This window comes from Drosophila tropicalis, unplaced genomic scaffold (assembly GCF_018151085.1).
Source record: "Drosophila tropicalis isolate 14030-0801.00 unplaced genomic scaffold, ASM1815108v1 contig_805, whole genome shotgun sequence".
NCBI lineage: Eukaryota > Metazoa > Arthropoda > Insecta > Diptera > Drosophilidae > Drosophila > Drosophila tropicalis.
The window spans coordinates 1,229,342-1,256,591 of record NW_027173295.1 but is presented as its reverse complement, the minus strand read 5'-3'; the positions used below and the strand labels follow the sequence as shown (position 1 = coordinate 1,256,591).

General features: G+C 38.3%; 1 protein-coding gene across 7 annotated transcripts in view; it reads left to right on the top strand.

Annotated features, from left to right (window-relative positions):
- Positions 1 to 4,981: 4,981 nt before the first annotated feature.
- rhea (Talin_middle and talin-RS domain-containing protein rhea) overlaps positions 4,982 to 27,250 on the top strand; it is a 33,784-nt gene continuing 11,515 nt past the window's right edge. For 2 of the 7 annotated variants that reach the window (XM_068293997.1, XM_068294002.1), the window contains exons 1-9: positions 4,982 to 5,104; positions 17,506 to 17,709; positions 24,255 to 24,561; positions 24,765 to 25,163; positions 25,236 to 25,506; positions 25,582 to 26,085; positions 26,155 to 26,243; positions 26,643 to 26,731; positions 27,087 to 27,203. In XM_068293997.1, coding sequence (XP_068150098.1) covers positions 24,426 to 24,561; positions 24,765 to 25,163; positions 25,236 to 25,506; positions 25,582 to 26,085; positions 26,155 to 26,243; positions 26,643 to 26,731; positions 27,087 to 27,203 — 1,605 coding nt within the window. In that variant the 5' untranslated portion in view covers positions 4,982 to 5,104; positions 17,506 to 17,709; positions 24,255 to 24,425. Of the gene's footprint in view, positions 5,105 to 5,573; positions 5,712 to 7,399; positions 7,420 to 17,505; positions 17,710 to 21,092; positions 21,111 to 23,292; positions 23,380 to 24,254; positions 24,562 to 24,764; positions 25,164 to 25,235; positions 25,507 to 25,581; positions 26,086 to 26,154; positions 26,244 to 26,642; positions 26,732 to 26,965; positions 26,992 to 27,086; positions 27,204 to 27,250 lie in introns of those variants that run through there. The other 5 variants (XR_011032938.1, XM_068293999.1, XM_068293998.1 and 2 more) reach the window with 5 other exon arrangements.

Sequence of the window (27,250 nt, the reverse complement as noted above, 5' to 3'; positions counted from 1 at the left end):
ATTTTTATTTATGAGCACTTAAATCGAAGCGCAAACTAAAATTGCACATTGCATCTACATAAATATGCAATTGCGGGCATGTGAAAATGTTCCCGGGACTCGCATTCAGATTCAGATGGGTCAGAATGATGTGGACGAGATGGGTGTATGGGTCGGGGGAGGAGGAATCGGTTGTGTTTCTTTTTTTCTGTTTTTGCTTTTTCGGGTGGGGCAAACTCTCCTGCTGATAAATGATGAAAAAAATTAAAAATAAATACGCATACGTCTGCGATACAAAATGATGTTCTCTCCCCTTAGCCTTTGCCCCGCCTCCTCCAACAATTTAGATGACAGCTCCCGATAATGGTGACATCAATTTGAAACTCAATTGAGCTTGAGTTTGTCTTGTCGTCGTCGTTGTTGTTGTTTTTCCCCAGTCTCAGTCCCAGTCCCAATCCCTGACCCTGTCTTTCCCTGTCCTTGTTCCTGTTTTTCCTGCCCGCTGATAAATGTTGCGCTATCAGCGACGTTTATCGTTGAGGCCATTCCTGACTGGGTGCGACAAGTCAGCGAATTGGAAACTACAACAACAAGTCAAACCCCCACCCCCCTCCATGAAAATGAGTTTTTCTTCCTTCCTCCTCCTTTGAGATGAATGTTTCTGAACTACATACAAAATTAAGCAGTAATGTTTTGTATCTCTTGGGCGTTTTCGAGATGTATCTACATCTTTAATGCTTTCTTGATTGTTCCTCAGTTGTTTTAATCTTTAATTTAAAAATTAGTTCATTAAACTGTTGAGTTTGAATGTTCCAAAAGTGAAAATGGAAAAAGGAATTCATCTTTCTATAGCCACATTGCTGTTCAACTAAATAGGGTTAAGACTAATGGACTTTTGATTACAGTTTGTATAAGATGTAGTCTCTTGAGTTCATTGCTGGATTTGTAAGAACTTTTAAAAACGTTTTTCTTAATTAATCACTCAGCTTTTTAATATTTTTAAAATCAAGTGTTGACTGAAGGTAATCTGATCAGGCTAATTGGACATCTATTAATTTATTTGATGTAATTTGATTATTTTTGCAATTGTAATCCTTATCTAGCTTTTTAAGCTGTAATTCTCAAGTTGCTTTAGCCTTTTTTCGAAATGCACTTGCTTCTTGGATCAGTCACCAATTCAAACTATAAATGGAATATCTATATGTGTCCAGTTTTATCTAAACATGGTGAAAGAAGCTAAAAGTTTAAAGGAATAACGTTATAGTTGTCGTCTATGCCATATTGAGGATTTACAACGACTTAACTAATATATATTAGTTTAAGTTTTTTGAATCAGCTTGCTTACCATAACTCATCCTTTGTAGCTAAATAACTTTCCCAAAAAGGATCCAATAAACATTTAACCCTGCTTTAGTTTTCCCGTCACCTTTTTGCACTTGACGCCGCCTGTTGCAATATTCCCTTTCCCGGAATACGCACAACCTCAACACCCATTAGGCCATGTCAGCGCATGCCATATCCTGGATAAATAGATGGTTCAGTCATTAAACAATTTACGCAGCTATAAATTTACGCAATTTACTTATTGCCAGGCGAGACAGAGGAACAGAGAGAGAGAGAGAGAGAAGCCTTAAACAAATGCAAACAGATCTCATGTATGTATGTCCTATGGCGGACCTTTAGCCAGCCCGCATACCCTGGGTTAGGGCCATAAAAAATACCCCTGCACAAAGTTGCAGAACATTAACACATCTGTCCAGATACAAAAGAGTCAGCCCGTCCGCCTGAGCGATTAACTTTTTGCATCCTTCACGCTTCGTTCACTCTTATTGCCCGCCTCTAACTCTGATTCTGATTCGGATTCAGATTCTGATCCTGACTCGGCCATGCCGCATCAACCTCATCTTCATCATCCATCGCCCACGCGCTGCCGCTTGTTTGCCTTTTTTATTGCCCCAGGATGCCAGGATGTAGATTTTCAGGATTGCTGCTCTGCTCTCATTCTACTCCTACTCCAAAAATGAACAAGTGGAAATTTTTAATGAAATTGTCATCAATTAAAATTTTGTTCTCTTCCATGACCATAAGTCCGCCAGACGACAGGCAAGTGACACTGCATAAGTCCAGTTTTTTGGTTTTTTGTTCAGTTCACTTCACTTTCGTCTTTTTACGACCCAGACGTCTATCCAGGCACTTGGATGGGCTTAGGCTTTAGGATTGTGGGCACATAATAATAATAATAATAATGTGCATAACTCGGCGCACTAGAACTAGCACTCGTGCCTGGGATTGCGTTCAGCTATAAAAATAATTTGTGGCCAGAAAAAAACCTTCCCTTTCGCCTGATATCATCATATTTTAAGGGGTAAGAGACAGTTTGAGTTGGATGACTCGAAGAGGTTAACGTCTGCCAGTAATTTGTTGTCATTTGCTTGTTTTTCCAGCTTCACTTTAATGGGTTTTCATAAATTTTTATTGTTTTCAATATAATTTCCCTTTTTTTCCCCTGTTCTTCTCATACAAAACGATACGAGTAGATGCAAATGCCTTTTTGAGTGCCATGAATTTGTTCAGTATTTTAGGGATAGTAAAAAACTGAAGCAGAGCTCTGTAAAAAACGCTTGAATTGGCATTCATTATAAAGATGAACTCTAATCAAGTTTCTTTCCGAATTCATTCGTATCGTCCCTTAAAGTATGCTAATGTTTAGCTCTTAAACTTACCTGTTCAAACTTTTTGAGCATTAGGTCAATAGCTAACACATTTATAAAGACTATTTGTATTTGGTTAGCTAAAGGACCAGAGTTAATCTCTCCACTAGTGAGCCTACTTATATATGTATGTACTAAATATAATTTTGATTTGATTAAGGTCATAAATTAAGTTAATATTTCCATCTGAAGGAGCTTGAACTGTGAAATTTTTCAAAGAATTTTGTTCTTTATGGGCCTTTTACAGTACTTCTTCGAGTTCATACAAGTCCTGAAGAGGGTGTTCTAGTCTAAAAACTAAATTCTTAAAAATAATTATGGAATACATAAACCAAAACTAGGATTGGCTAAGGTTTGAGCAGTTGGAAGCCAAAAATAAGTGTCCTTGGAGCGACAATATTCATAATTTTGAAGGAAACTGAAAAAAAAAAATAATTCATGACAAAAAAACCTACAACTCAACTAAAACAAGATCATTTTTCTGCCAATTTTTTTACTTTAAAAATATTGGGATCTTTTAAGTATAATACTTACTTATGTTTTCAGTAAAAATACTGATTTTTTATTAAGTTTCACACTAAAGAATATAATTATAGAGTACCATTCAAGTGAACTTGTTTTAAATTGTTATTTAGAGTACATACATCTTTTGTGAAAAGAAATCCTTTTAGTTTGCAGTTTCATTTACTTACTAATATAAAAATTGAAGCAGTTGAAAATATTTCCTTCAACCGGACTCCTTTTTGTAATCAAATTTCGCCTTTGTCATTAGTGTTTCCTTTTTCTAACAATTCGAGCATTATTTTTCTCATATGCTATAAAATTTGATATTTATTATAATTATAACTTTTCATGTATTTTATGAGTCTTCTTCGGTTCTATTCGGTTCATTTTGAAACTATCTGACCATGGGATAATTAAATAAACCAGAAATTGCATTTCCCAACCAATTAGATGGTAATAAATCTTTGGCAAGCACAAGAACACCCCTTGAACATTTTTGGTTGATAAAATGGGTTCTTTTAACCCATTAGCTTAACCGGAAGATCGCTCAATTAGTGTTTACTGCTGCTGGTCAGCCTTTTCAGCCAGTCTCAAGTCCCAAGTGGGTCACTCTTGTGCGTGAAAGGATTTTGGATTTAGGGATTTGGGCATTGGTTTTGTTGTGTTGGCCCAACAAAGTGACATAAATCTTTTCGAGCCGCTATGCCAGAAATTCAACCGGAACTAAAGCAATGACGCAGCAGGAGTCAGGACACATATCGATGGGTTTGGCCTGCAGCCAGTCATAACAGAACGCATGCATGTCCCGCTTGCTGAGATTTATAGATGCTTTTGGGGGGTGTGCAACTTCCACATAGTACATGTATGTATATCAATGTATCTATATATCTATTTGTAACATCTTCGATGGGCATCAATGCCGGATGGGCAAAACGACAGGCGTTCGATTGAAATTAATTGAATTTGCGCGTCTTCAAACTTGACTTTCACTTGAGCTGTTGGGCTGGCCTGTCATGGCCTGGTCTGGCCTGGGAGCGTGGACGACGCTTGTTTCCTGTTTATGCTCGAGATATTTGCCAGCATAAATTACGCATATATATGTACATATATACATACATCCATATGAATTGAATGAAAAAGGAAAGCGAAGGCAATGAAAAAAAGAAGAAAAACCCTGGCAAAAACAGGAACATTAAATTTATTTTTATTTCGCTGAGCAACCCCAAAAACAACAACAGCGCTAAGCGCTTAGTCAAATCCCTGAGACTACAATTTTGGGCGCTATATGCGGTCCGCTGAGTTTCAGTTTTCGTCATGAATTTTCTTTTTATTTTATGATTTTCTATTACCATGTATTTTTTCCCCCCGCTAGTTTTTGTTTTTGGCACAAGATTGCCATCTTTGTTTGGGGTTGTTGTAACTTATGCCCGGTACACTTGGCTGGCTCTCAAAGACAGAATCAAAATCATGCCGGAAATGATGATCGTACAAAAGCAGGAAAGGCAGACAAATTTATCAAATCGTTTTAATATGGAATGGGTTTGGGTTGGAAGGCGCGCTTATAATCCATGGCCATCCATTAATCACACTCTATGTTTTGTTTGAGTATGAGATTTGGCAAAACAAATTGTCAGCATCTTTAAGATGTCGGAATTCCCAAATGAAAATCAAAAAGTTATTCAAATAATAAAGTTGGCGCTTCCACATCAAGTGTGACCCTTTTTGCAGGCTGACCAAATGCATTTGGTAAAATTGGCGCCACTTTTCAACACTGAACCAAAACATGGATGTTTCCCAACACCGCGGACGCTTCGGTAACGGTCACACTGACAAGAAATTATAAAGTTTTTTTATTATTATTTTTTTTTTTTAAATTGTTTACAAATTTTAATCCTGTTTGATATAATTATGTAAGTTATCAACAATTAAGTGTTGCCCGGCTTATGCCAAAGTTAAAAAACTACATATAATTGTGCTGTGAGTGACAAAAAAGGCAAAAGTAAATTCAGCTGTGGCTCACTTCTGAGTTTTGTTGTTGGCCTGGCCACCCGCAACCCCTTTGCCCGACCATCATCTCCTCACCACCCCAGTGCTGGGGCTCCAAAGGCGGCGACGGTAGCCCTTTTTATTGTTGTTGTCATGGTCACGCAAATTCCGCGTCATTCCAGGAGCGGGTCGCTTTAATTTTTTTCATATGACAGCTGGGGAAAACCAATATAGCAAGGACAGAGCCAGGGGGACGACGCCTACGCCCGCATCTAAGCATGTGTGCGTGCGTAAATGAGTTAGTGTGTGTGTGTTTCGCTTGTGCTTTGCGTACATTTTATGCTAATTAAATGCAACTTTATTTCGCTAACATGAACCTGCCTTGCAACACGCCCCAGTTCTTCGGTGGTTGAAAGCAAGCAGCAAGCAAGCAAGAATGAAAAGAAACGAAACGAAATATAATTCAATTAACGCCCTGGCCACCACAACAGTTGGAGGCATTTGGAGGAGACTCCGGCTGCGCCTTGAAGTGTATGTATTTATGCATGTATATGTGTGTATGTTTGTTTGTGTCCACATTATCAACTTTGGCGTTGACTTCTTTATCGCGTTAGTGCCAGAGTGATTAAACTGCATGGCCAGAGAGGCAAAGGAGTGGAGGAGTGATACATACCAATATGATTCCAGTTCCATTAAGTACGCAGTTAAGACGATAAGAAAACCCCGCGTATATACACGTATAAGAAGTCCGCTGTCAGCTTGCGAATTGCCTTTAATTTCATAATTAACTTGAATTTGCTTTGCCAAACTTAAACCAGAAAACCAATACCCAAATCCTCAACCCTCAAGATATCCAACTCGTGCAGGCTTCCCGCTGCTTAAGAGATTTCACTTTTTAATTCCAACTCGCAGTCGCAGTTGAAGTCGTAGTCTGCCGGCCCGGCAGTCTCAGTCCCAGTCCCAGTACCCACTCCCAATGTGCCTCAATTGCCTAATGATTGTGTCAATAATTGAGCATAATTGAAAACAAAGGGGCGTCGTTCAAACTCGTTTTGCTTCATTTATTTGTTTACACACACAAAAATCCGAGACAGAGATACTTAAAATAGAAAACATTTCTGTCAATCAATTGAATTTTTACACACTAATCTTTGATTCCAAGTAATTTCAAAGTGACTAATACAAGACTTCCACTTCCACTTTGTCGTTTCCTCTTCTTGGCCAACATCATCATCACCATAAACAATTGAGTAAGACAAAAAGAGTAAGAGAGAGAGAGAGAGGGAGTGTAACAGAGAACACAAGAGCAAGAAAAAGTGAGACAAAGACCATTTAACACCGTTCAACAAGTTTTTCAACAATATTACTAATTTACATAATTAGCAAAAGCTCCAAAACAATCGACTTAACATAATACACATCTTAACAAGTTGTTCGAGTCATAATTATTTATCTTATCGCAAAAAAATGGTCATCAAAATTCAAGAGAATTAGTTTTGAAAACGAATCAAACTCGAAACTACTCACACTCTCCTTCTGTGGCATAGTCTTTAGAACTTTGGGAAGTGTATTTGAAATAAATCACTGATTCATCATTATTCCAGCAAAAGGATCAATTGTATACAGGGCCCCCCATTGATGATGACTTGTTGCATAGTGTAATAATCAAGTAGAAAGAAATTAGTCATCGTCGTCATCGCAAGGAGAACAAAGGGAAGGTGGAAGGAGAAGGTGGCTGGCGGCACCCACTGCCAAGAAAAAATAAAAGAGGGAAAAAGGGGTCCATTTTCACATCCACAATTTGTTTTGTTTACATTTTGGATGCCGCGATCGCCAAGCAATGAGAGCGAGAGAGAGCAGGTGGCGCTCTCTCCCCAATTCTCATTCTCTCGCGCGCTCTTTGTCGAATTCTCTCAGTGGCGAGGCTCCCGCTCTGAGCCGCTAGCGTTCGGCGCAAGCTCCTCAGTTGAGTTTTACCCGTCGTCGGTGTCAATTCGTTTCGTTTGATTAGTGTGTGTGTGTGCCGTGGCCGATATCGCAATACAGCGTATATATATATACACATATATATAGAGTATATATCCCACACACGTATATACATAAAGAATATATATATATACACTTTGCGTATCTAATTGAATTTATCATATTTTGTTTTTTTTTTTACGTTCTATACATATGTATGTGTTCAAATATTGAGTGAAAAGCAAAACAAAAAAATATTCAAAAAAAAAAAAAGGTATTAGCCAAGTGCAGCAGTCAGCAGTTATCGCCAATTCTCTGGGACTGATTGTTCATACTACCAATACAAACAAGCAACATGTACTATATACATATAGGAGCATGATTCCGTGTATTAGTGCGTGACATATGGCGTTATTTTTACCCATAAGAAGAGCAAACAACCGAAATATATGCCATAAATAAGTAAAACCAATTCTGTAATTAGGCAAACATTCAATGAGTTTCAGTCTCAAGAGTGCTCGGCGTCTGCGCATCGTTTCAGATCGAAAAAACAAAATGATATATACATATAAAAAAAAACCTTTTTGGAATGTGTGTTCGTTCGTTTTTAAGAAGAAAAAAAAAACAAACAGCAAATATTACCTCATCGCTCTGCCGCAGTCGACGACGTCTGCTGAGAGACGACGAACAACTGTGTTGTTGTCTGCCCCTGACTTTACGCTGGCTATGTACATGCATACATACATACATACATACATCACATCATACCCACCAACATACAAACATTTATTTTTTTATACCTATGTATGTAGTATATTTCATTCTATATTTCTTGTTTGCCTAGTCAGAGCAGCTGCCTTGGCTGTTTAAAATCTTGTATTTTCTACTTAACACTTGGATTTGTTGCCTATCTACATTTATGTACGTATCGCGTATTCTTGTCAACGAGAGTTGTTGGGATTTATCTCTAATGCTACGATAGAGTCAATTGATATCTCCATCGTCATCGGTAGTCAACAGGTTTCATCCAAAATGTCTACATCAATTGCATATTTGGAATAGCTTGAAAGCAAATGGAATGCCTTTCAGATACAGCAATCGGAGCTATCATATATACTCCCTCTTTCCCCTACTTGCTCACAAAATATCTTTCCCTAATTGGGAAATCATTTAAAGAATTTGCATGATAGATAAAATTTAATAAGGAAGTGTATTCCATACAAATTTCTTCAAAGAGAGGGGAGAGAGAGAGTATCTCAAGGTTGTCTAGGGAATTCTCAATCTGCTGCTGTTTTTTCTCCATTTTTGTTTTTTTTTTTTCTTGGGGTGTATGTTAATATATTTTATTTGTATTTCAATTTCTCACTTCCATCGTCGATCATTTGTTTCGATTGTTGTTTGGGGCAAATTTCACTGGCGCTCCATTTTGTGGGCGTTTCGGTTTTTTCTTCTTCCTTTTTTTAACCATTATCTGAAAATGTCAATGCTCGTTTAAATCTCTTGTTGTTATTGTTATTCTTTCTATACACCCTCCCTCCACTAGCACACTCCCCCGCTATACCCGCTAACCCCGCTCTGTGGCTCATGTCACTTCAGCAAGCTTTTGACCTTATTAGCGTGTTTCATTTTTGGTATGCCTCGACCACGACTACGACCACGAGACCACATAAAGAAATCCAAGCTCATTTTCACTCCATGCTGCTCCATTCTCCGATTCTCTGTATATGCGTGTGTGGGCACAAAAATACGAGTATTTTTTTTTTGTTTTTGTTTTTTTTTTTTTTTGTATTTTCTTGTATATTATATGGATTGTGGACATGTGGACGGACGTGTGGACGTTTTGCATCCGCTCCAAGTGAGTGCTGCGTGCACATTCATTTTCAATACAACAAACAACAGCAACAATAACAACAACAACCAGCAGCAGCAACCACAACAACGATTCATTCAAAATTCATTCAAAACTGATTTGTAACTCGGTCACTTGAATCATTTGTGGGCAGTACCGGGGCACCCATTTTGGACATGTTTCAAATTGGCTTATAACGCGTTTTGCTTGCAACTGCATTTTGCATTTTATTAAGGGGAGTGGGAGGAAACTCTTACACATACATATGTACATATACATATGTTTCTTTTATAAACATTAACAGTTTTATTTTTTATATACTGCAAATTCTTTTATTTTTTATTATTATTTTTTTTTTTTTTTTTGCATATTTGATTAATTGAGCTGTATTTGTTAATTGGGTTTTGCACTTGATGGACAGAAACGCGAATCAACAATGTTGTTTGGGGCCGCTTTCGGGGCTCTGTTGGCCAGAGCAACTTTCGAAAGAGAGATCAAAAGTAACTGAGATTTTTGCATGGCAATTTGTATATTCATATATTTGTATATATTTTCTTTAATTAAGTTTTGTATGGTCTTTTAATGAGAAATGTCAGTTGCATAATTGAAAAACTGTTTTGGGTGTCTGTTGGTTATCTTTGGCACTTGATTTGGGTTCCACCGATCTTCATATAAGCTACATGTGTCCATATGTCTTGAAATATCAGTGGGGGAAATTTACAAATCTCTTTTGGGTTTTGAGTTTTCGTAAATATTCAAAAAGTTTGGATTTCTTTCTTTAACTAACTCGTTACGTAAGACAGGTGGTAGAAATTGATGTGGCTATTGAAATTCAATTTATTTATTTATACAGATTTCGTATTTTGTATGTTACTGCTAAAATGTATAAACCCAAGGCAAGTGCAGGGACTTGATCAAATGCTTGCCTCATGTTTCAAGCTCAATTAAAACAAATTAAGCAAGAAATTGTTTTGTTCTGTTTTTTACTCTGCTTTGGGGGTACAATATCAGAATTCAATGCTCCAAATGCACACACAACCAACAGTAGCAACAGCAGCGGCACCAACAACAACAACAACAATAAAGGGGCAAACAGAGTAATAACAATTAAAAATATAAAAATAACAACTGTGCGCTCTATTTTTTTAACGCCTCAGCATTTTCATTGCTTTATAGATACATACATACATACATACTTGAATATTGTAGATACATTTATATATATGTAGATAAAGATACAGATGCATGCATGTTATGTACATACATACATACATAATATATACATATATCTGTATGTATGTAGGTTTTATGCCGCTTTCAAACTGCTGCCGCACACATGTTTTTCTTTTGCACCGTACAAACTGAAAAACAAGCAACGTAAAATGCTAAGTAAACCAAAAACAACAACAACAACACAAAATATATGTAGGTATATATATGTACATAGATGAAAAATAAAACTCATGCCTATACCATACATAGTAGTTCACATGGACATAAACACTACGACATATGTATCTACATACTAAATAATTCGAGTTACTTACTTACCTGTAGCCCATTTTCTAGAGTTTAAACGGGTATCACATTTAACAATAATTGTTCAGGAATGTGCTTCTTTTGGAATCATTTTCAATATACTAAACCAATCTAAATTCCTAATGAAATTTGAGTAACAGTTGTTTTCCTATAACAACTGATAAACATTATGATATGCACACCTTCTATTTTAGAATTATTTCAAAGAATTCGTCTCAGTTTCAGTTCCCTCAAGTATATTCCAAGTATTATAGGTAAATTCCTATTCAAAATTAGTTAGTTCATCATAATTAGACAGAGTTTAACAGATCATTATGATTTATAGTTATTCACGGGAAACAGAAATCATTTTCCTACTATTTTTCTTGTTTGATCTATTCATGATATTTGTGTAATTGTGTCACAATTTCGACTTGGTATCTAAAAATTCGAAAATGTTTTGCATAGTTTTTGTTTGGTATTTGTTGTTGTTTGATATACTTTCGACCATATAATGGGCATAGTTTATTGTTTTTGGAAATGTGTTTCTTAATTACACGGAACTTTCAAGTGGAGGAGGTGGCAGCAAGTCAATGAGAATGAAACACAAGCAAAGCGATTGCGATTGTTTTAGTAATTTTAAAGAGGGCCCGCCCCCCTCTCCGCATTCACTGTTTAAAGCGCAGGAAAGTGGGCGAACAACCGAATTGGAATTTCAGGCATTTCCTTTTCGATTCGCATTCCCTTTATTTGTTTTTTTTTTTTCTTCTTTTACTCATCATTTTGTGGTTGACTCATCTCCTCCTCTGTGCTCTGCTCTGCTCTGAGCCTAAGTGAACACAGGGGAGCAGCTGCTTAAGGAACCCTTGTTTACTACTATTTGCATACCGCTGATAAAGAATATTATTCACATACATACATATGTGTACGTAAATGAGCATCCGATTCTAAATATAGAATGGAAGTAGTTAATGTTGTTGTTGTTGTTGGTGCTGACGTTGTCATTGTCACCATATTGGAAGGCCAAGATTTATGCAAAAATTAATTTCCAATTTTTATATTACATTGAGTGACTACTGATGGAATAAGGACAGTGCATTTAATTTATTTATGATTGTATTTTATTTATTTAGCTGTTTTTTCCCGCCTTTTTATCTTGTCAGAAATGTGGGCTGGGTATTTTGTTTTCTGTTTCGGTTTCGACTACTCTGAGTGTCGTAAATCCCTGCTTGATTACGTCAGTCGTCATTCGGTTAGACGATTTTGGCGAGGAGATAGAGATAGATATGTATACATACATCGATAGATAGATATACATACGTACATATGTATGTATGTGTCTGGGGAAAAAAGTGGGAGGGAGGTAGCGAGTTAGGCTAAGGTGGCCATAACACACGCAGATAGCCACTTCATCACCCTGTCAGTTGTTTAGTTTGTCAACCGATTTCCTAGTTTCTCATGAGCAAACTAAAGACATTTCAAATGAATTCTTTTCTAACCTTCCCCACCTTTCTCATAACCACCGTCCGTCCATTACCATAAGCCTTGATGTTAAAAATATATTAGCAAACGAAAAAAAAGGGAAAGGAGGAAAAAAAACCCCCTTTGCTAAGTTGATTATCCAATCTAAGATTCGCGTGTCCACTGGCAGTTTATTGCTATATTATGTATTTCCTGGCCTTGTCAGACAATTTGTTGTATATATATTTTTTATTTTGGGGAGGGGCACCCTTAATCAATGGAACAGCTTTGTGTCTTTATAACTATATATATATAAACGTATTTATTTATATATATATATACATATATGTGTAGATGCAATGGCATTCAAGTACTCTCCCCTTTTCAATCTTGATAGCTGCAATTGGGAGGGATGCCTTACATATACATACGTGTGTGTGTCTCTATATATGTATTTCGTATATGAATATGTATGTATTTGTCTCTTTTGGCACTCACTTGTGCGAAAATCCATTGGAGCCCGACTGGCGGGAGCCTAATTTTTTGCTGTCTACGATTGACAACGGAAGGCAGAAGGAGGTCTTAAGTGGGCTGCTGCTGCTGCTGGGAATGGGAGCTTGGCATCCAATCATAAAATTGCCTGGCAATGTCTTTTATGTAGAGTGAAGAAAAACCAAGAAAAAAACACAAACAGAATAAAACGGAAGGAAGTCGAAGGGTTCCTGCATGCATATACATACATATGTACATAGTTTATATGCTAATACCGAACAATCTGTACAATTTTGATTAGTTTGCACATGTTTAACAATTTCTTGTAAGCTTATTATTGTTAGTTAGAAAAAAGTTAAATTGGAATCTCTTTAATCTTAGACCTGGGGATTCTTCGAAATTGAGAATATTTATCGAACTGCTTACTTACTGATAAGATTCAGTGATGATTGATAAGCATTAATTTGTTAAGAGAAGCTAATTACAGCTGCAGGGCTTTGTGGGACACGCGTGCCTTCAAAGGGTCTTAATTAGCTTTGTCGATGCTTATCATCTGTTGGCTAAGGTTGATATAATTTGGCCACATTATGATGTATGTACACTCACTCAAACCCTCTCTTTTGTTGGTAACCACCTTGAGGTCGAGCTAATTGAAAATTATAGGCCAAGCGAATGAATAAACTAGGCAACTAACCAACCAACCAACCACCCACCCAACAATTCATTCATTCAGATATAGAGCCCATCCAGCCGTGATTTTGCGCCCTTCTCTTGACGTCACTTTGTGTCGATTCATTCGATTTGATTTGTTTGTTTGCTTTTCTTTCTTTCCCTCTCTGTCTCTCGTTCTCTCTTTCTTATTGTTTGTTGTTTATTTATTGTGTATTTTGTTACTTTTAATGCATCTTTTATCTGGATTTTGCCATCATTGGACTGCTCATTGTTGTTCTTGTTGTTGTTGTTGTTGATGCTGATAGTGATACAAAAATTTGTGGCCCATTGTTTGCCAGACGAGCAAGAGAAAGAGAAAGAGAGACAGAGATCTGAGGCGAGACAAAGTCGCTTTGGCGACGACAACGTCTTGTTTACTCAAATTACAACTGTGGGGTTATCTGCACCAGATTTCCACACCCACAAGTCAAATTGCAAAGTTCGAATGGGTTGGCTCTTATTGACCCCCAACCGAGTTGCTGCTGCTGCTGGGAGTGGGCACTCTTGGCCAGCAATGCACTCCTATCCTGTATCTTCTCTCCGGTCACTGTTTATATTTACTTAAGCGTTTGTCTTATTTATCTCTTCACTGCTGCTCCACTTTGGCATTTCTTTTCTTTTTTTTTTGCATATTTAAGAAACGTTTTTATCACAATGTGGCTTACCGAAGAAGGCATAAGCAAATGTTTATGACCGATCATTTAGTTCGAGTTGAACGCCCTCAGATCGGCCCCATCGTTGTATGCAAGGAAACGCAAGAACGTGACTGTTGTTTATAAAAGGTGTTAAAGCCTATGAAAACAAATATATATAATTTGCCAAAATCGTAAAATAAACATGCTTGATTTATGGGAAAATTGTCTTAGCTTGTATCTACTCAACTTGGAGTCAGAATACCAGGCTTTAGCAAATACCCTGTAATCCAAAAAACCAATAAAATGTTATTTTCACAACTAGTTCATAGAAAGAGTCCTGTAAACTTTTGCGTCCCATATGCATATAACGATGAGGTAATTTAAACAGAGGTTTTTCTTTTTTATTCTATTATTCCTCTCTAGTGTTATTTCGTAATAGCTTTCAATGGAAACTACAACAAATATGCCAAATTAATGTAGTTCCTCTTGTTCCATATGCATACATGCATAATTACACTTGTTATTCAACCTGGACAAATTAACAACAACAAAAAACAGCACAAACCCAACAAAGATCCATCGTGACACATTTGTCAAACATCATTTGTGTGTGTTTCTCTCTCTCTGTCACTCTCTCTGTTTATGGACCATTCAGTTTTTTATGTGTGTTTCTTTTTTTGACAAATTTCCGCTGACATCAATTGTAAAAAAGAATTGCCATGAATCGTTACTCAGGCACATCACTAATAATAATCATCATCAGTTGTTTGTAGTGTAGATACGATTTTCGCCCTCTCCAATTGGGCAGCCTCTTTTTGGGGGCTGCCGCTGACTGCTGGCCATCTGTTTGAACCTCTAAGCTAAATACAGCAGAAATGTCTAAAAATTCAGCGATGAGTCATTTGGTTTTGCAAAAAGCAAAGCAAAGCAAATCAAATTAATGAATGCCACCCCCTAGCCCCTACCCCACCATCATTCTAACCCTCATCGTCACAGTTCCTTATACACCCCCCGAGAATCGGGGTATTAGCATCAGCAATGAGCAAAGCTCCCGCATCAGATGCGGTTGGGGCAGTTAGCCAACTAAATGAACATTTATATTGTTGTTTTTGTATATTTGTTGTGGGTTGAATGGGGAGGGGAGGAAGGTTGGCGTACAAGATTGCCCCCATGATCAAAAACAAATAAGAACAACAACAAAGAAAAAGTCCTCCTCATTCAAATGTTTAGATTCATGGCACCTTTTTGACGTTGACTTTGCCGGCATTTAGCTTTCAATAGAAGATAGGTAGGTAGGTGGTGGTGGTGCTGATGATGATGATGCTGGTGGCGATGGCTTCTGATCTTGTGGCTGTGTTCTATTTTTCAGTGTGCCGTGAAAATTGTGTGGCACACATGAAAAGCAAGACAGAGAGGGTGAGATGGATAATATATACATTCATATACATATATACTATATGCAAAGATTCATATAATATACATACATACATATATAGAAGATTAGTTGAGCGGAGGTTGGGCTTAATTTCTTCACACTTTTGTTTTCTTTTTTCATTCTCCTTTCATTGATTTTGATTTGGTTTGGTTTTTGGAAAATCCATAGGATCATTGCCTAGCCAGTGAGTTACACTTCAAAAATTATGCTTTGTTTACCTTGAAAAGTTCTCGCATTAATGCTGTATATTTTTAGCTTTCATATACGCGCAGCTAATGCATATAGATTGTGGATATATGTACATATTCGAATTTAGATATATATTTGTATGGTCTATATATATGTATGTATGTATTTTGAGGCTGCCTGTTGTTTTGGTTTAATTAAAATCTGTGCGCGCCTTTATAGTCGAAAGGAAAAACTTTTACGCATTGTGAATTTTTCAACACATTTGACGTTGAACAGCTTCGTTTTTTTCCTTTTTTTCAATTTTATATTTTGTGATTTATTGCCCATTGAGCATGTGTGTTTGTTATATTAGTTTTCATACACCATGTATATTTAGGAATATCATGTTTGAGCCTATGAAACACGAGTATCCTGTCAGATTAATCAGACTAGATAAATATATGTTAATCGATTTTAGTAATTTTAGTGAGGTGACACCAAAATCAAAACAATTTGTTTAGCTACTGTGTACACATGTTTATTTTTCGAACTGTAGTTGTAAAATTTTCATAAAATTTTCGAATGATGTAATGATTATTGAAATATATTTCTGGGCATGATCATATTATGTCACACACATTATTAAATGTTCGTCTTTTTTTGTTTTAATTGATTGCAACAATCAATCGTTAACTAGACAAACTTTACCTTTATATGTATGTATAGACATATGTATATGTATATATGTAGAGAGATATCTAGAACGTGCTGTACACCTAATCCAGACATCTGTTCCCACATCAGAATCGTGCCAAGGTCTCAGATTGCGTTCGATATAACTACGTGACGCTATCGTTTTGTAATTTTTGATTGATCTTGCTTCGCGAATGAAAAACATGAAAGAGACTCTCGCCTCTCACACAATCAGCCTACAACATACAATCAGCCAACCAGCCGACCTACTAAGCAAGAAACTTGTCCAACGCCCACTGCAAATGGCTTTTCGCTTTCAGGTGGCAGACGGCAACGTAAAGATCGGGCTCCAATTGGGGGCACCCACGCAATAAACAATAAGCCAAAAAAGCAGGCCGCTCTTTTGTCGTGTCAATGAATTGGGTGAGGGTGGCTGCCTCCGCCCTAGATGCCACATGCACCTGTAACTGAGATATGTGGGCGGAAACATGGCATGGGACAAGGCTTAATAAGTGTCGCCTAGGGGAGCCTCCGACCGACTCCTTTTGAGTGTATCTTGCAAATTTTTGTTGCTCTCTTTTGTTTGTTGTGTTGAGTAGCATGTTTAATGGTCAACAGCAGCCGCATTCTTGCATAGATCTCTACACTATGCCACTCCACTCCACTCTCTACACTCCTTTTACAGTTTTGGGCCTTTTGGGTGTTGATTGATTTTTTATAAACAAAACTCCATTCGAAGTAATGCAATGTTTGCTGTATGTGTGTGTGTGTGTTTGCGTGCGTGTGTGTGAGCGCGCGCTAATGGAAAAAGTCTGGTGCAGCATTCTTCAGACAACTTCTATATATACTTACATATCGGTTGTTACGGCTGCTTTGGTGGCATTAACCGCAATGCCAAGCATATAGCCATATATGTGCAGGCAGCATCAGCTTCAAGTCAGCATCTGTGTCTTCTCCCTACCTCCTCCGACTACTGACTAACGTCTCCCTGCACCCGGCACCCGCCAATCGACCGCCGACCCTCGATGAGGTCGCGCATTGCTAATATGGAAAATGAAAACAGGAAAAATGCTTTGTGCGTTGAGTTTCGAGTGCATTGCGAGCTTTGAAGTTGTTGCCACCGTGGCCAGGCGCACTTAATCTCTGCAGTACGTTACACAAGCCCCCACTCCATGCCCCCATTCTTCTCCCCTCACCTCGCGTCCCTTCCCATTTACCATCCTCTATCATCCATCGTCGCCTTCTTGCCAGCTGCTGGTGCTTCTGATGGCCATTCAAAAGATTTATATTGCGTTCGCAAATGTCTTAGTTATAGTATGGATTATGGTTTATTTTGTTGTTTTTATTGTTAACCAACTTTCAACCGTTGCTCGTTGTTTTTTCTTCTTTTATTCACAGATTTCATATACAAATCATAAACGACAGCAGAAACAACAACAACGAAATCCAAAACATAACAACGAAAACATTCAGCAAATAACAAATCAAACTTTCGAAAGTTATATCCCTCCCAAAATCAGCCAAAAGAGGCATAAAACCAACTGAAACAGATATATATAAACTAGGCCCTGGAATTTTTAAGACGGCTTATAACGATTTGAGGTAAGTGCTAATTTTAGGGTTAAAGATCTCTTAATTGGAGATCAAACAAACTAGTTAAAGAATGACTTGAGCTTGGTTTAGGTGCCAATTAGTTGTTTGATCTAAATTTGATCTATGATCTTTTAAGAAAAGCAAAGGGTATCAAAACTTCGATGTCGTTCAAATTTAATATGTTTCGCTCGACTCTAATCATTTTAAGTGTGACTAAGTTATGTTGTGTGCTAGGGTATTAAATGAGATTACGACCCGCTTTTGTGGCCACTTTGGGCATTAAGTGCATCAAATTTAACCATTTTCGTGCGAGTTTTAAGTAAATTGCTCAATTACTTACACATAATTGCAATTAACTAAAGTCGATTGTAAATTCTATTCTTTGCAATGGTTAACATTAGAATATACTTATGTTCTAGTGTCTACTTACTTTTGAGTTGAGGGATATTTTTAGTGTATTTGGTTTTGGATATAACATGCTTGTAGGCCTAGTCGTTGAAAGGAAAACTAACTGCGGTTTCCATTTCATTTTATGGCCTTTGCCTCTGACTATTAATACGACAAACACAAATATATATTCATATACATAAAAAAAAAAAATGTGGAAATTACATAAAAGGCTCCACATTGGCGCAGCATCATGACATTTTGTTATCCTTGCCACACACACACATAGAAACCTCTATTGAACTGGGAAAAGAAAAGCAATCAGAAGAAAACATGGTCCGACTGTGTGAAAGAGTGAAGCGTGGGCCAAGACAAGTGAAAACTGTGCAGATTCCTTGCACAGGACCAGGCAGGACTCCTACGCAAAAGGCATACACCACCCGACACTCGCACGTTTATATGGAGCCCCAGACAAAATGGTGGCATTGGCGCCACAAAGTCGCGCCAGTCAAGTTTTTCCCTTTTTTTTGCTTCTTTCATTTTGCCTTCTTTTGCTTTTTTTTTTTACTGGTTTTCATAGCGGCGATAAAGAACTTGGTTAGAATGGCATTTTGTTGGTGTGGGTGTGAATGTAGGGATGTGATAGTAGGTGAAGGTATATGGGAGGAGGTCCTGCTATTGTGACTACTGCTATTTGCTATATCTCTTCTCTTGTAATCAAAATGTTACAAAATGTGTTGCATAGTTTTAGGCCAACCCCACGAAATCTTATTACCCTTGCTATTTTGCTTGACTCATTACTCATCTGAATTCAATTAATCAAGAGATCTCGGAGTCTACAATCTGAAAGTTGTGTTTTTGCTAATTAGAAACTTTCAAATGTCCAAATGTTGTCCATAGATCTCCCGCAGTTCTTAAATCTTATAAGATGATGTGCTCCGTTTTTTTGTTTTTGTTCTTGTTCTTTAGAGTTCCTTCCATTATTCATGTTCCATGCATTGATGAGGTTTTTGTTGTTCTTCAACAACAACAACAAAAACGAAAACGAGCAAACTCAATTTATATAACTTAGGCAAGTAAACAACAATATCAAGTTGTTCATGTTGTTGTACATAAGCCAAATGCGGAGTCCACCCATTGGTGGTCCAGAGCCACCCATTGGGTAAGCCCAGTTGGTGGTGGATTGCGTACGACGACGGGGTTGCCCACAAAAAAAAAAAAAAAAAGAAAAAGAACACTACCAAAAATGCTAAGTTGCGTTGCGTTGTCCACCAACCACCACCACCACCCTCTGTACCCGTCCCATATACCTCGACCTCCTTTATCATTCTCTTAGGCAATTTTTACGATCTCATCGAAGCGAACAGAACCACACACAAACACACACCTACTACCACATAGTTTGGCATATTTGCATCCTTTTCCTGCCTTCAGGACATCATACAGACACAAACACACGCACACACACACATACCAATTGACACCGCACACGCCGCATAAGGATATGCTGGCAGCAGCGCAGCAGCAGCATCCTTTTTTTCTGGTCGTGGAGCATGCGCGCAGCATCATCTACGGCGCCAAAGCGACGCCAGATGATTTTCATAATGCTTACGACTTGTGGAATGAATCATGTTTAGGTCAGAAGCGCACGATGTGTCGTCGGGAAAACACATCACTCTAGGCCTAGCCGCAGATCGGGCAAAACTTGCCAGCGCTGACACTTGCTAAAAAATAATAAACAGAAGAGGAAATATATATTTAGTAGAGCGAACTTACAAGTCAAAAACAAAGAGGAAACCAAACACAACAAAAAGTCGCGTTTTTAAAACCGTTTTGTGCCTGTTATTCAGTTAACTGAGTTGTTAAGTTTTTTGTTAAGTTTCTGTGTGAAGTGCCTTTTGTAACGACTTTCGGGCCTAGTTCGTCAAATAGTGTGCCTTAAACTCTTTTTAGAACTTCGCTGCATTGTCGTCGAGTGCCTTGCTGAATTTTTTTTCCAAAACCGTTTTTTTTTTTTTTTTTTTTTTTGTCGTCGTACTTGTCATATAGACCCTTATTAAGTCAATGCGATTTTCAGCCCTAGGCTCTAATCGTCGCTCGAAACTCTGCCAATAATTTGCCTTAAATAACAAAAACTAAGAAAGAAAACAACACAATACACGTTTTTTCTTTGCTTTTTTTTTATAAAAATCCTACACGTTTTATCTATATACAACACATCTATACAATATATATACACACACACACACTCATATATATATATATATATATATAACAAGAAGAAAAAAGCTTTTAGAAATTTTAAACGTTACAAAAAAAAAAAAAAAAAACACCAAAAATAAACATTGTTCACGTTATGTATACGCGTTTTTTAAGCTATTTGTAAAGACGTTTTTTGCTGCAATTGTTAGCGGTCATTTGTGTTAGAGTTTGTAATATTTTTTTTTTCGTGTTTCCTTTTTAATTGATCACAAACTTTCGGTTCTGTACAATTCATTGTACAATAAACGGACAGGACGCTCCGTTTTGAACACACACACCACAAACGTGCCTCAGCTCGTCGAGCAGTTGCGCCCCCCTTAAAAGGAGTTGCGTATCACCTAACCACACACACACCCAAACTAGGTGGTGCACTCCGATCTAGCACTGCCGTCGCAGTCAACGATTTTTAAAATCCCCCTTCAAAACCGTTACGCCTTCGAGACAACGTCAAACCTTAAAAACTAAAATAATATAAAAAAGAAAAAAACAAAAAAAAAAACAAAAAAAAACAACATCGATCTACAAAGAAATTTTTATACATAACACAACAACACACCACAATCACACTCACACAACAACACAACGCCTTAGCGTGCCTTTATAAGCCATAAGCGTTAGCCGCATAAGCTTCGTGCCTTAGAAAGAAGAAAACAACCGAAAATACCGAAACAAAACTGTTTTTTTTTTGTCAATATATTTTTTTGTTTGTGTGTTAAATAATAAACTAATCGACGATATGAGCTTTAAAATGTGTACGAAAAGTAAGTAAACCATTTTATTTTTGAGACCTTATATTATTCAAATGAATAGTTAATTTTGGGAAACAAACTGAAATCAGGGGGGTTTCTTCTTAAACAACCAAAATTGCGATGCTTCAACGCCAAAACAAGTTGAGAATTACAACTTTATGAAGCGATAAAATGTTTACATGTTGGGCGGGTTTTGATTATCAGTAGATAATAGCTGTCGATTATTTCAAATTCTTTGAAATCTATCAAACAATTCCAATAATCGTTAAAAGTCTAAGTACCCACTTGCAATGATGGTAAATTTCTTTGGAATATGCTTATAGTTTAACAAAATTTGCCATTGGCCTGAGCAATCGCAAATGAAAGTGCATAGAGAGCTCTAGCTGCGGTGGCATCCAGACTCGTAAACACAACATCCAGGAGCAATTAATTAGTTAGAGTCATAGAAAACTTAGCTGGCCGTAAATTACATCCATTAGCAACTCAGTGTGACTTCTGAGTGAAAAGTGGCTGCCAATTAGTGAGAGTTGCCCACTTCCATTTGCATTTTTGGTGACCAACTGTGAGGGAGTAGAGTAGAGTCGAATCGAGTGGGAGTAGCTAGCAAGATGCAGGCGGCCACTATGAAAATTCGTGGTCGCCGCGGGCTAAACTCACTCTCACTCTTGCTACGTTTACTACCATCTATGATTATGATGTTACCTTCTCCAGCTTTCAGTTGCCAAAAATGTTTTTGCGCTAAAATTAATATTTATTGGCCTTTGGCAGGCTAAAAGGAAATCATAAATGTCACAGGGCTATACATGAAAACTGGGAAAATGTTGCTTGTAATGTGATATGCTCTCATGGCAGCCTTTGCATCCATGTGGTGGACCTTTTGTGGCTCTGACTGATTCTATTAGGTACATCTAAAGTCATAACTCTGTTGGTTGTCGCTGTTCTGCTGCTGCTGCACTGTGTCCGCTTGAATTTAGTTATCTCCCTTATTGAATATTGTTTGCGTTTGTGCTCAGTGAAATCTATCCTGCAATGTCCACATTGCCCTGCATCCATTTCGCTGATGTGACACTGACAGTTTTGTTCTCTCTCTCTCTTTCTATCTCTCTATTATCCTCTGAGTGCTTGTTTATTTTGTGGGAGACATCATCATTTAGTTAGCTGCCTGCTTTTTTGGGGTCCTTCACGGCCAGAACAAAGCTGATGTGTGGTGGTGGTGGGGATGCGGATAGCGTGGTCTCTCCTCAGTTAATTCAATTAATAGCAGAGTATTGGTTTTCACTGGAGCTCTCCACGAAAATGTCATTAAAGGGGACATGTTTTTCAAAACGAACTTTATTGCCTTCGTACTCTAAGTTACCCCAAAATTTATATTTATCCCAATCTCAGACAATTTGAAGTGTGGTTTCTTGACTAATTTCATCTTTCCCCTAACTGTATCTGTCAGTTTAAACGCTTTCGAACAAGCGTTCTCTAGACGTCTTTGAACCTGTCCTAGATTATTGCGCGCATGTCGCATTTCAAACTCCTTCTTGGCAAAGCGTTTAGATTACGCAGTAGCAAGTGGTTACCGTTATAGGCCACTATAGCCCAACTACCACTCCCACATAGGCAGCCGCTAAGAACATGAACGGTTTAAGCTGCGCAAGGCGCTGCCAATCCGTCGGTTGGCGCCACTCAGACGGCCGTTATCTGGCGTGAAAATCCATAAGTTAAGGGAGAAGAGAGTAACCGGCCGAGAGAAAGAAAGAGAGAGTAACTAAGAGATTACCAGAGAGAGTATGAAAGTACTCACTCAAGGGTAAAAAATTTCCTAGTCTGGGGGTGCATCCCCTTTAAGTCGCTCTCTCTCTCTCTCTCTTGCTTTGTCTGCGCAGGCTCCATAATCTCGCTTTCTCTCTCTCTCGCTGTCCCGGTCGCTGCTGCCGCTACTGTCACAGTCACAGTCACACAGTCTCTTTGCGGTTACCACCACCGCCGGCAGCAGCAGACAGACAAAAAATCCGGTTAACAGTGATGATGCTGACAACGTCGGCAACGACTTTGCAGCATCCCTTAGGCCTGGTAAACTTTTCAGTTGCCAGTTACGTACGTGTCAGTTACGTGCCAGATTTCGAGCCCAACGGACGTGCCTCTTCCTCAAAAAATAGAAGAAAAAAATAATAATATTCAAATAAAAGGAGAAAAGAAAAAAAAAATTAAATAAAGCAAAGCTGTGGGAAGCCGCCTACAGATTCTAGGACTAGCCGCCATATGGAACCAGGATCCAGCCCAGTTATAAAAAGTAATACTCCAGTCCTCTTGTGCGTGTGTGTGTACGACTGTGGGTGTGTTTAAGAGGAGTATTGTCGGAAATATCAAGTGTTTTTTGAATGCCAGCCTGCCTGGCTTCTTCTTCGTTTTCATAGTGGGAAATAGACAGCAATATGCATGGTGAAGAGAGACGAGAAGAGAAGAGAAGTAAAAAGGCAAAAAGTACATTGAAACTAAACAAAAGAAGAGCAATAACAAAACATTATCCATGTAAATTATTGATTTTTGTCATAGGCAAAATATATTTGGTGCTACCCATCCCAGGGCTGAAGTGACACACTTAGAGGCAGCTTTTTGGGCTGTCGCAGGATCAAAAGCAGGCGACAGAAAATCAATTACAGAAACTCCGCTCGCAGAGGGGTGGAAGAAGTAGCAATGGCATCAGAGTAGGGGGAGCATTAAGTGAACTTAGCTAAAAATCCGGAACGGCGTCAGAATTCTGTTGCCCGGCCTGGTCTCTCTTGGTCCTGTTCTGGGTAACGGAGTGGGGGGCGAGTACGTTGCTAGCTCCCCACCCCATCAAAAAAAAGAAGCTGTCTTTGATTTGGTAACTGAAGTGCCTCTCTCTGCCACCACTGCCTCTCTTGTTTTTTCTCTACTGTGTGTGTGTGTGGGTTTTTGTGAGTGTGAGTGTGTTTGTGTAGAAGATTTTCATCAGCAACTTTATCGGCCGTCTGCTTTTGGGTGGTGGCTGCCTCTTTTCCTGGCTATCTCTTTACACTTTGGGGGTGGCTTTAGGTCTCTGGTCTCTGGGTTTCTATTTCTATTTTCTCTCTATGGCATTTATATTCAGATATATTCTCTTTTTTTCAATTGTTGTTTTTGGTTTTCGTCTTTTTTTTGCAGTGCCTTTTGCAATTTCTACACCATATAAACTAAGCCTAAGCAAGAAGAAGAGTCGACGAGGCGGAGGAGGAGGAGTAACAGCAGCAGTTAAAACAGTTCTAGCAGGAACTGTTGTGGAAGATAAAAAACAACGAAAACGACCACATAGGCGACGACGACGACCAGGCCAAGATGTCCACATTATCGCTGCGCATACAGCTGGAAGGTGGTCGGGTGACCAAGACCATACAATTCCAACCAAATACCACAGTCCACGATGCATGCAAAATTATTCGCGATAAATTTGCTGAAGCAGTGCAGGGAAAACGTAAGTAAAACAATAACATATTGAAATATACATATATGCACATACATCCAGTCCTGCTCCGAGTGCACTCTTCTTTTTTTTTTTTTCTCAATCACTCCCCTCTCTATCTCTCACTCTCTCTCTCGCTCTTCTTTACTGGCTCTTTGTATCTCTCTGCCTCGCTCTCACTCTGACTATTTCTGTTACTATCTCCCTCTGTTTAGCCAGCGAATATGGTCTGTTTATCTCGGATGAGCAGAACCAGCAAGGCGTTTGGCTCGAGGCTGGACGTGCTTTGGGCTATTATATTCTGCATAATCAGGACACTCTGGAATATCGTTGTAAGACGCGCATATTACGTGTGAGAATGTTGGACGGAGCCGTGAAAACCATTCTGGTGGACGACTCACAGCCTGTCTCGCAGTTAATGGTTGTAATATGCACCAAAATTGGTATAACCAATCATGAGGAATACGGCTTGGTCCGTGAGGACAACGAAGCACAGAATGAGAATTTGCCGGATAATAAATTTGGCACTCTAACTCTAAAGCGTAAGATTATGGAGAAAGATCGCGATGCCAAAATGGAAAGTTTACGCAAGAAACTAAAAACGGATGATGAAAGTGAGTAGAAATATCCTGTTTAGAGGGCTTTAGAGATTTTTAATTTCAACAAAACAATTGTCCAATCCTTAGTGAACTGGGTGGATGTAAGTCGTACCTTGAGGGAACAGGGCATTGATGAATCGGAGACGGTTTTGCTGCGTCGTCGATTCTTCTTCTCTGACCAGAACATTGATTCCCGTGATCCAGTGCAGTTGAACTTGCTCTATGTTCAGGCCAGAGATGCCATTCTGGATGGTACACATCCAGTTACTCAGGATAAGGCTTGTGAATTCGCAGGTATCCAAGTGCATATACAGTTTGGACCTCATAATGCGGCCAAGCACAAGCCAGGATTTTTGGAGTAAGTTTGCTAATCGAATGCAGAATAAAGTTCTAGAATCTAATCTCCAATCTTCAATTTGTCCCCACTGTATAGCTTAAAGGATTTTCTGCCTCAATCGTATGTGCGTGTGAAAAACATTGAAAAGAAAGTATTTGCCGAACATCGAAAACATGACGACCTATCGGAAATCGATGCCAAAGTCCTGTACACGAAGACAGCTCGCGAATTGCCCACGTATGGTGTTACCTTCTTCCTTGTCAAGGAAAAGATGAATGGCAAGAACAAGTTGGTTCCACGTCTATTGGGTGTAACCAAAGACTCTGTGCTTCGTCTGGATGAGCATACCAAGGAAATTTTGGTTTCCTGGCCACTTACCACAGTACGACGTTGGGGTGCCTCGCCAAACACATTCACCCTTGATTTTGGTGATTATGCCAATCAATATTACTCAGTCCAGACTACAGAAGCTGAGCAAATTGTCCAACTTATTGCCGGCTATATTGATATCATATTGAAGAAGAAACAAACCAAGGATCATATTGGTATTGAGGGTGATGAGGGATCCACCATGGTTGAAGAGTCAGTGGCACCTTCTAAGTAAGTCCTGCAAATTGAGCCTATATTTGTAAAGAGTTGATATATATAATATATACTTATCATTTCCAGGGCCACTTTCTTGCAACATGAAACGAATCGTGTGGAAAAACTTAACTTGGAGAGTTTGGCACATCCGGGCATTATGCGGCCATATGATGGTAAGTTTAATGAATTCCTTCTAATTGATATATCTATACATATGTATATGCACAATAGCTTGAGCTTCTTAAATGTATATATGTACATACATATATATGTACATTTATTTATCTAGCCGATGCCAAACGAAAGCATTATACTTGGCTTGGTATTCTTTGTTTTATGTTTTTGTTCAATATGATTGATAAATGAAAAATACAAATTAAAATGAAAAGCTCTTTTAAGAAACTATTGTATTGAAGCGAGAAACATATAGATTAAATTGAATTTATTTGTGCTTTTTCGAATCTTATCTTTATTTTGTGTACGCTAATGTTTGGTTTTGTATTATTTGTTTTATTTCTATATCTTATTTACAACCCACCCTGTTGTTCGTCTGTGTGGAAAAAAAACTATAGGCGAGCGCACCTTTACCCAGAACGAAGTGCAGACCGTACAGTATGGAGCCTTCGTTGGCCAGGTCAATCATGCGCACCAGCCGCCCACGGTAAGTCACCCTGGTCAAAACCGCCCAAAAAAAAGAACATTTTCCAACTAACAATCACAATTTCATTTCACGCGCTTTTTACCTATGTTGCCACTGCACATTTTTCTAACACAACTACAAACACACAATATCGCCTACATTTAATATAAAAATATACATATTTACATACATAAGTCTAATCTCTGATGCATTTCTTTAACATTCCTTTAACATGCTGCAAATCTCTGAATACAGATAACGGTCATCCAAAATTTTACAAAGTATGAATTGTCACCTCATTAGAATTTATTTACTTTTTGTTGTTTGGTAGATTCAATAGCTAACTTATTAAATATTTTTTCCTTGCCTTCTGCAGACTAAGGAAGTGCGGATTAGTTCTGTAAATCTGACGGAACCGCAACGCGCACTTCTCAGTTATATATCTGCTGGTCAGGATGTTCTATTACGCGCCGATGAAGAGTTGCGAACCAAGGTAATGCAAATGCCCAATATTATTCTGCTAGTATGGTCAATAATTTG